At 56.6% G+C, this 10,707-nt stretch overlaps 1 protein-coding gene across 1 annotated transcript in view; it reads left to right on the forward strand.

Annotated features, from left to right (window-relative positions):
- The window catches only part of LOC140458706 (sodium/calcium exchanger 1-like), a 7,635-nt gene extending 2,076 nt beyond the window's left edge, over positions 1–5,559 (forward strand). The window contains exons 2-3 of the mRNA XM_072553369.1: positions 2,039–2,314; positions 4,331–5,559. Of these exons, the coding sequence (XP_072409470.1) occupies positions 2,039–2,314; positions 4,331–4,707 (653 nt within the window). The 3' untranslated portion in view covers positions 4,708–5,559. The remainder of the gene's footprint in view (positions 1–2,038; positions 2,315–4,330) is intronic.
- Positions 5,560–10,707: the final 5,148 nt, after the last annotated feature.

Here is a 10,707-nt window from a genome sequence, read left to right on the forward strand (position 1 = left end):
GACTGGAGTTAATCAACAGACTCAGCTTTGCTGGAAGAACAATTGCCTTTGACACTGACATGTGTCACAACCATTACTAAAATTAAATAAAAATAATTACACAATTAAAGAGTTGATTAATCTCACAAAAGATTAAGTCTCATCATGTTAGCGAAACGAACCAGAGCATCCCGTCTGGCACAGACTCAATATGTGAGAGATATTACCATCCAAACTGTCCCCAAGATTACCGCACTAACCCCATACTGTCCTTGACCTGGGGGTGTTTGATGGTGGGGGTGGGGGTGGGGGGGGGGAGGGGAGGGGGGGGAGGGGAAACAGTGTAGAGAGAGCTTTCCCCTGTATCTAACCCTGTGCTGTCCCTGTCCCTGGGAGTGTTTGATGGGGGACAGTGTAGAGGGAGCTTTACTCTGTATCTAACCCCGTGCTGTCCCTGTCCCTGGGAGTGTTTGATGGGGGGGACAGTGTAGAGGGAGCTTTACTCTGTATCTAACCCTGTGCTGTCCCTGTCCTGGGAGTGTTTGATGGGGGACAGTGTAGAGAGAGCTTTCCCCTGTATCTAACCCTGTGCTGTCCCTGTCCTGGGAGTGTTTGATGGGGGGGGGGGGGACAGTGTAGAGGGAGCTTTCCCCTGTATCTAACCCTGTGCTGTCCCTGTCCCTGGAGTGTTTGATGGGGGGGACAGTGTAGAGGGAGCTTTCCCCTGTATCTAACCCTGTGCTGTCCCTGTCTCTGGGAGTGTTTGATGGGGGACAGTGTACAGGGAGCTTTACTCTGTATCTAACCCTGTGCTGTCCCTGTCCCTGGGAGTGTTTGATGGGGGGACAGTGTAGAGGCAGCTTTCCCCTGTATCTAACCCCGTGCTGTCCCTGTCCCTGTCCTGGGAGTGTTTGATGGGGGGGACAGTGTAGAGGGAGCTTTCCCCTGTATCTAACCCTGTGCTGTCCCTGTCCCTGGGAGTGTTTGATGGGGGGACAGTGTAGAGGGAGCTTCCCCTGTATCTAACCCCGTGCTGTCCCTGTCCTGGGAGTGTTTGATGGGGGGGACAGTGTAGAGGGTGCTTTACTCTGTATCTAACCCCGTGCTGTCCCTGCCCTGGGAGTGTTTGATGGGGGGGACAGTGTAGAGGGAGCTTTCCCCTGTATCTAACCCTGTGCTGTCCCTGTCCCTGGGAGTGTTTGATGGGGGGAACAGTGTAGAGGGAGCTTTCCCCTGTATCTAACCCTGTGTTGTCCCTGTCCCTGGGGGTGTTTGATGAGGGGGACAGTGTAGAGGGTGCTTTACTCTGTATCTAACCCTGTGCTGTCCCTGTCCTGGGAGTGTTTGATGGGGGGGACAGTGTAGAGGGAGCTTTCCCCTGTATCTAACCCCGTGCTGTCCCTGTCCCTGGGAGTGTTTGATGGGGGGGACAGTGTAGAGGGGGCTTTACTCTATATCTAACCCCGTGCTGTCCCTGTCCCTGGGAGTGTTTGATGGGGGGGACGGTGTAGAGGGAGCTTTACTCTGTATCTAACCCCGTGCTGTCCCTGTCCCTGGGAGTGTTTGATGGGGGACAGTGTAGAGAGAGCTTTACCCTGTATCTAACACCATGCTGTCCCTGTCCCTGGGAGTGTTTGATGGGGAGACAGTGTAGAGGAAGCTTTACTCTGTATCTAACCCCGTGCTGTCCCTGTCCTGGGAGTGTTTGATGGGACGGACAGTGTAGAGGGAGCTTTACTCTGTATCTAACCCCGTGCTGTCCCTGTCCTGGGAGTGTTTGATGGGGGGACAGTGTAGAGGGAGCTTTACTCTGTATCTAACCCCGTGCTGTCCCTGTCCTGGGAGTGTTTGATGGGGGGACAGTGTAGAGGGAGCTTTACCCTGTATCTAACCCTGTGCTGTCCCTGTCCTGGGAGTGTTTGATGGGGGGACGGTGTAGAGGGAGCTTTACTCTGTATCTAACCCCGTGCTGTCCCTGTCCCTGGGAGTGTTTGATGGGGGGGGGGGACGGTGTAGAGGGAGCTTTCCCCTGTATCTAACCCTGTGCTGTCCCTGTTAGGTGAGGATGATGATGAAGATGGTCCAATTGAGGAGAGACTGCCGTCCTGCTTCGATTACATCATGCACTTCCTGACTGTTTTCTGGAAAGTTCTGTTTGCGTTTGTCCCCCCGACGGAGTACTGGAATGGCTGGGCCTGCTTTACTGTGTCCATTATCCTGATTGGGATGTTGACCGCACTCACCGGGGACTTGGCTACTCACTTTGGCTGCACCGTGGGCCTGAGGAACACGGTCACTGCCATTGTCTTTGTCGCTTTGGGCACAAGTGTCCCAGGTAACAGTGGGAGGGACAGCTCCTCCAACCACATCCACACAGTGCCCACTCCCTCAGCACTGACCCTCCCACAGTGCCCGCTCCCTCAGCACTGACCCCCCGACAGTGCCCACTCCCTCAGCACTGACCCTCCCACAGCGCCCGCTCCCTCAGCACTGACCCTCCGACAGCGCCCACTCCCTCAGCACTGACCCTCCGACAGCGCCCACCCCCTCAGCACTGACCCTCCGACAGCGCCCTCTCCCTCAGCACTGACCCTCCGACAGTGCCCACTCCCTCAGCACTGACCCTCTGACAGTGCCTGCTCCCTCAGCACTGACCCTCCGACAGTGCCCTCTCCCTCAGCACTGACCCTCCGACAGTGCCCACTCCCTCAGCACTGACCCTCTGACAGTGCCCACTCCCTCAGCACTGACCCTCCCACAGCGCCCGCTCCCTCAGCACTGACCCTCCGACAGTGCCCTCTCCCTCAGTACTGACCCTCCGACAGTGCCCGCTCCCTCAGCACTGACCCTCCGACACCGCCCGCTCCCTCAGCACTGACCCTCCGACAGTGCCCACTCCCTCAGCACTGACCCTCCGACAGTGCCCACTCCCTCAGCACTGACCCTCCGACAGTGCCCTCTCCCTCAGTACTGACCCTCTGACAGTGCCCACTCCCTCAGCACTGACCCTCTGACAGTGCCCACTCCCTCAGCACTGACCCTCCGACAGTGCCCGCTCCCTCAGCACTGACCCTCCGACAGTGCCCTCTCCCTCAGCACTGACCCTCGGACAGTGCCCGCTCCCTCAGCACTGACCCTCCGACAGTGCCCACTCCCTCAGCACTGACCCTCCGACAGTGCCCGCTCCCTCAGCACTGACCCTCCGACAGTGCCCGCTCCCTCAGCACTGACCCTCCGACAGTGCCCGCTCCCTCAGCACTGACCCTCCGACAGTGCCCACTCCCTCAGCACTGACCCTCTGACAGTGCCCACTCCCTCAGCACTGACCCTCCCACAGTGCCCACTCCCTCAGCACTGACCCTCCGACAGTGCCCGCTCCCTCAGCACTGACCCTCCGACAGTGCCCGCTCCCTCAGCACTGACCCTCCGACAGTGCCCGCTCCCTCAGCACTGACCCTCCCACAGTGCCCACTCCCTCAGCACTGACCCTCCCACAGTGCCCACTCCCTCAGCACTGACCCTCCGACAGTGCCCGCTCCCTCAGCACTGACCCTCCGACAGTGCCTGCTCCCTCAGCACTGACCCTCCCACAGTGCCCACTCCCTCAGCACTGACCCTCCGACAGTGCCCGCTCCCTCAACACTGACCCTCCGACAGTGCCCGCTCCCTCAGCACTGACCCTCCGACAGCACCCGCTCCCTCAGCACTGACCCTCCGACAGTGCCCGCTCCCTCAGCACTGACCCTCCGACAGTGCCCGCTCCCTCAGCACTGACCCTCCGACAGCGCCCGCTCCCTCAGCACTGACCCTCCGACAGTGCCCCCTCCCTCAGCACTGACCCTCCGACAGTGCCCCCTCCCTCAGCACTGACCCTCCGACAGCGCCCCCTCCCTCAGCACTGACCCTCCGACAGTGCCCACTCCCTCAGCACTGACCCTCCCACAGTGCCCACTCCCTCAGCACTGACCCTCCGACAGTGCCCGCTCCCTCAGCACTGACCCTCCGACAGTGCCTGCTCCCTCAGCACTGACCCTCCCACAGTGCCCACTCCCTCAGCACTGACCCTCCCACAGTGCCCACTCCCTCAGCACTGACCCTCCGACAGTGCCCGCTCCCTCAACACTGACCCTCCCACAGTGCCCACTCCCTCAGCACTGACCCTCCCACAGTGCCCACTCCCTCAGCACTGACCCTCCGACAGTGCCCGCTCCCTCAGCACTGACCCTCCGACAGTGCCCCCTCCCTCAGCACTCACCCTCCGACAGTGCCCCCTCCCTCAGCACTGACCCTCTCTTTGAGTTCTTTCTGTTCTGTGCCCTCCCTTACACCCTTTCTCTCCGTTTCTGTCCAGACACGTTTGCCAGTCGAGTGGCTGCTATCCAAGACCAGTATGCCGACGCTTCCATTGGTAACGTCACCGGGAGCAATGCCGTCAACGTCTTTCTGGGAATCGGGGTGGCCTGGTCCATCGCCGCTATCTACTGGGCCACCAAGGGCCAGAAGTTCAAAGTGGAGCCTGGAAACCTGGCTTTCTCAGTCACTATCTTCACAATCTTTGCCTTCATCGCCATCGCCATCCTCATGTACCGGCGACGACCGCAGATCGGAGGTGAACTCGGAGGCACCAGGGTCGGCAAGACCATCACCTCTGGCTTCTTTGTGACTCTCTGGCTGGCCTACGTCATCCTGTCCTCCCTGGAGGCCTACTGTCACATCAACGGCTTCTGAGGCCCGAGTCCTGAGGCCTCGTCACCAAACAGTCCTGAGGCCTGGTCGCCTAGGAGTTCTGAGGCCTAGTCATCTGGGAGTTCTAAGTCCTGGTCGCTTAGGAGTTCTGAGGCCTAGACTTTTGGGAGTTCTGACACCTCGGCTTTGGAGGTTCTGAGGCCTAGTCCATGGGAGTTCTAATGCCTCGTCCTTTGAGAGTTCTGAGGCCTAGTCCTTTGAGAGTTCTGAGGCCTAGCGGTTTGGGAGATCTGTAGCTTGGTCCCTGGGGAGTTCTGAGGCCTGGTCACGGGGTGATTATGGTCTACATATACTTGGGAAGGTGCAGACTCCCAAAGAGCTGGGTTTATCTGATGAGACATTAAGATCATGCAATGTGAAAGCAAATTCTTCCCACACCCAGGAGCAGGACTCCACCCACCTCCCCTCCCTTACTGTTTGACCTTAGAGACGGGGGCAGGTTAGTAGTACAGCCCCTGGATGACATAGGCCACGCAGTCAAATCCCTACCCAGCTCCTGGTCGGACTTTAATCCAACAAATAGAATTAACATCTTGTCTCAGGGACGGAGACCACCAGTCACTAAAGCTCTTGAGGAAGTGGGAAATCTGCCGACTTTATCTAGCCTGGCCTTCATGTGTCTGATAGAGGCAATTACAGATGGCTAATGGATGGTGGGCCTAGTCAGGAAAGGCCCAATCCCATGATGCAATACTGTAGACACCTGGCCCCTCTGGGACAGGAGCCTCCTGAGGGAACTGGGGACGCGGGGGATATAGACTGGGTACCAGTGTTCCCCCACCCCCACAGGAACCTGCCCCATGTACAGCCGTGACTGGCTCTGACCCCACAAATTGACACCGTCCCCTCCCTTCAATATCCCACACTCACACTCGTTCCCCCCCCTTCAATATCCCACACTCTCACACCGCCCCTTCAATATCCCACACACACACTCCCCCCACCTTCAATATCCCACACACACACATACACCCCTTCAATATCCCACACACACTCCCCCCCCTTCAATATCCCACACACACACATACACCCCTTCAATATCCCACACACACACTCCCCCCACCTTCAATATCCCACACACACACATACACCCCTTCAATATCCCACACACACTCCCCCCCCTTCAATATCCCACACACACACATACACCCCTTCAATATCCCACACACACACTCCCCCCACCTTCAATATCCCACACACACACATACACCCCTTCAATATCCCACACACACTCCCCCCCCTTCAATATCCCACACACACACATACACCCCTTCAATATCCCACACACACACTCCCCCCACCTTCAATATCCCACACACACACATACACCCCTTCAATATCCCACACACACACATACACCCCTTCAATATCCCACACACACACATACACCCCTTCAATATCCCACACACACACATACACCCCTTCAATATCCCACACACACACATACACCCCTTCAATATCCCACACTCACACACCCCCCCCTTCAATATCCCACACACACTCCCACCTTCAATATCCCACACTCACACTCCCCCCTTCAATATCCAACACACACACCCCCCTTCAATATCCCACACACACACCCCCCTTCAATATCCCACACTCACACTCCCCCCTTCAATATCCCACACTCACACAGCCCCCCTTCAATATCCCACACACACACTCCCCCCTTCAATATTCCACACTCACACACCCCCCTTCAATATCCCACACTCACACTCCCCCCTTCAATATCCCACACTCACACAGCCCCCCTTCAATATCCCACACACACACTCCCCCCTTCAATATCCCACACTCACACACCCCCCTTCAATATCCCACACTCACACTCCCCCCCTTCAATATCCCACACTCACACAGCCCCCCTTCAATATCCCACACTCACACTCGCCCTTCAATATCCCACACTCACACTCCCCCCTTCAATATCCCACACACACACTCCCCCCTTCAATATCCCACACTCACACCCCCCTTCAATATCCCATACTCACACTCCCCCCTTCAATATCCCACACTCACACACGCCCCCCTTCAATATCCCACACACACACTCCCCCCTTCAATATCCCACACTCACACCCCCCTTCAATATCCCATACTCACACTCCCCCCTTCAATATCCCACACTCACACACGCCCCCTTCAATATCCCACACTCACACTCCCCCCTTCAATATCCCACACTCACACACCCCCCCCTTCAATATCCCACACACACACTCCCCCCTTCAATATCCCACACTCACACTCCCCCCCTTCAATATCCCACACTCACACCCCCCCTTCAATATCCCACACTCACACCCCCCCTTCAATATCCCACACTCACACCCCCCCTTCAATATCCCACACTCACACTCCCCCTTCAATATCCCACACTCACACCCCCCCTTCAATATCCCACACTCACACTCCCCCCTTCAATATCCCATACTCACACTCCCCCCTTCAATATCCCACACTCACACTCCCCCCTTCAATATCCCACACTCACACCCCCCCTTCAATATCCCACACTCACACCCCCCCTTCAATATCCCACACTCACACTCCCCCTTCAATATCCCACACTCATACCCCCCCTTCAATATCCCACACTCACACCCCCCCTTCAATATCCCACACTCACACTCGCCCCTTCAATATCCCACACTCACACTCCCCCTTCAATATCCCACACTCATACCCCCCCCTTCAATATCCCACACTCACACTCCCCCTTCAATATCCCACACTCACACTCCCCCCTTCAATATCCCACACTCACACTCCCCCTTCAATATCCCACACTCATACCCCCCCCTTCAATATCCCACACTCACTCCCCCTTCAATATCCCACACACACACTCCCCCCTTCAATATCCCACACTCACACTCCCCCTTCAATATCCCACACTCATACCCCCCCCCCTTCAATATCCCACACTCACACTCGCCCCTTCAATATCCCACACTCACACTCCCCCCTTCAATATCCCACACTCACACTCCCCCCTTCAATATCCCACACTCACACTCGCCCTTCAATATCCCTCACTCACACCCCCCCCTTCAATATCCCACACTCACACTCCTCCCCCCTTCAATATCCCACACTCACACACTCGCCCCTTCAATATCCCACACTCTCACACACCCCCTTCAATATCCCACACTTCCTCCCTTCAATCTCCCACACCCCCCCTTCAATATTCCACACACTCACACTCCTCCCTTCAATATCCCACACTCTCACACCCCCCCTTCAATATCCCACACTCTCACACACACCCTTCAATATCCCACACTCCTCCCTTCAATATCCCACATCCCCCCGCTTCAATATCCCACATCCCCCCGCTTCAATATCCCACACTCCCTCCCTTCAATATCCCACACTCCCTCCCTTCAATATCCCACACTCCCTCCCTTCAATATCCCACATCCCCCCTTCAATATCCCACACTCCCCCCTTCAATATCCCACATCTCCCCTTCAATATCCCACAACCCCCCTTCAATATCCCACACTCCCTCCCTTCAATATCCCACACTCCCTCCCTTCAATATCCCACACTCCCTCCCTTCAATATCCCACACTCCCTCCCTTCAATATCCCACAACCCCCCTTCAATATCCCACATCCCCCCCTTCAATATCCCACATCCCCCCCTTCAATATCCCACATCCCCCCCTTCAATATCCCACACTCCCCCCTTCAATATCCCACACCCCCCCTTCAATATCCCACACTCCCCCCTTCAATATCCCACATCCCCCCTTCAATATCCCACACTCCCCCCTTCAATATCCCACACTCATACCCCCCCTTCAATATCCGGAGGGTGTAGTGACCGGGCCCTGGGTAATAGTGACCGGGAGGGTGTAGTGACCAGGCCTGGGTAATAGTGACCGGGGGGGTGTGGTGACCAGGCCCTGGGTAATAGTGACCGGGAGGGTGTAGGGACCGGGCCCTGGGTAATAGTAACCAGGAGAATGTACTGACCGGTCCCTGGGTAATAGTGACCGGGGGGGTGTAGGGACCGGGCCCTGGGTAATAGTGACCGGGGGGGGTGTAGGGACCGGGCCCTGGGTAATAGTGACCAGGAGAATGTACTGACCGGGCCCTGGGTAATAGTGACCGGGGGGGTGTGGTGACCAGGCCCTGGGTAATAGTGACCGGGAGGGTGTAGGGACCAGGCCCTGGGTAATAGTGACCAGGAGAATGTACTGACCGGGCCCTGGGTAATAGTGACCGGGAGGGTGTAGGGACCGGGCCCTGGGTAATAGTGACCAGGAGAATGTACTGACCGGGCCCTGGGTAATAGTGACCAGGAGGGTGTAGGGACCGGGCCCTGGGTAATAGTGACCAGGAGAATGTACTGACCGGGCCCTGGGTAATAGTGACCGGGAGGGTGTAGGGACCGGGCCCTGGGTAATAGTGACCAGGAGGGTGTAGGGACCAGGCCCTGGGTAATAGTGACCGGGGGGGGGTGTAGGGACCAGGCCCTGGGTAATAGTGACCAGGAGGGTGTAGGGACCAGGCCCTGGGTAATAGTGACCGGGGGGGGGTGTAGGGACCAGGCCCTGGGTAATAGTGACCAGGAGGGTGTAGTGACTGGGCCCTGGGTAATAGTGACCAGGAGAATGTACTGACCGGGCCCTGGGTAATAGTGACCGGGAGGGTGTAGTGACCAGGCCCTGGGTAATAGTGACCAGGAGAATGTACTGACCAGGCCCTGGGTAATAGTGACCGGGAGGGTGTAGTGACCAGGCCCTGGGTAATAGTGACCAGGAGAATGTACTGACCGGGCCCTGGGTAATAGTGACCGGGAGGGTGTAGGGACCAGGCCCTGGGTAATAGTGACCAGGAGAATGTACTGACCGGGCCCTGGGTAATAGTGACCGGGAGGGTGTAGTGACCAGGCCCTGGGTAATAGTGACCGGGAGAATGTACTGACCAGGCCCTGGGTAATAGTGACCGGGGGGGGGGGGTGTAGTGGAAGGGAAAGGCCTGATTTGTCTCTCTCTCTCTCTCTCTCTCTCTCCGCTCATTCATCTGTTTCAATCTCTCTCTCCCCCTTTCTGTCTGAATCCCATTCTGTCTCTGTTGCTCTATTTCCATCCCTCTCAGTCTTGATCTCTTTCCCAATCTCAGTTTCTCTCTCTCTCTTCCCCAGTCTCTCTCTCTCTCTCTCTCTCTCCCCCCCTCCCTCCTTCTCCCTGTGTCTCAGTCTCCCTCTCTCCCCTCCTCTATATGAATCTCTTTCTCTCTCAACGCCCCTTTTCCTTCTCTCTCCATCTTGCCCCCCCACCCCACAATTCGCTCCCTCTCTCTCTGTCTCTGTCTCTCTGTGTGCCTCAAACAGTGGGGAATTCAAGGCACTAGAGGAAACCCAGGGACTAGGCCTCAGACTCAAAGATGTTAAAGGCATTGAGGGGCCACAGAGACTAGAATGGTGGTCCCTTCACCACTTCAATGGGGCGACATGTGAGGAGGGTCACCTCTGGCCTAGCAAACGGCAGCCATCTTGTCCTGGGCCTTCCCTTCAGGACGACTCCAGGTTTCGGTTCCCATGATGATGAATCTCTTTCTCAGACTCCTGCGTAGACTGTCCCCGAACCAACACTTCTCTTTCGGAAAAGCACACGCGCGCCCGGATCCTGCGACATTGGCTCTTTTTTTTGAGTGAGGTGTGGTTCCCTCAGTTATTTGCCTCCTGCCTCTCTCCAGCAGGGAAACAAAACGAGGAAGAGACTCTCCTTTGGCCTCAGCTGGGTTGGGAGAGAAATAAACTCCTGTCTCAATTCTCGACTGTCAAGAGGGAAAAAAAAAATCCCAGAGTCAAGACTCGAGAGAATTTGCATGTTGACATCCGTAAAAATGCCCAGCTTAATTTTGTTTACATGGCTGAGGATCCCAACCTTCCCTCGATCTCCCTCTGCCTCACAACTCGGAGATCGAGTGAGGGTGCAGCCTACAGCGATCTGTC

The sequence above is a fragment of the Chiloscyllium punctatum genome, chromosome 34 (assembly GCF_047496795.1).
Source record: "Chiloscyllium punctatum isolate Juve2018m chromosome 34, sChiPun1.3, whole genome shotgun sequence".
NCBI lineage: Eukaryota > Metazoa > Chordata > Chondrichthyes > Orectolobiformes > Hemiscylliidae > Chiloscyllium > Chiloscyllium punctatum.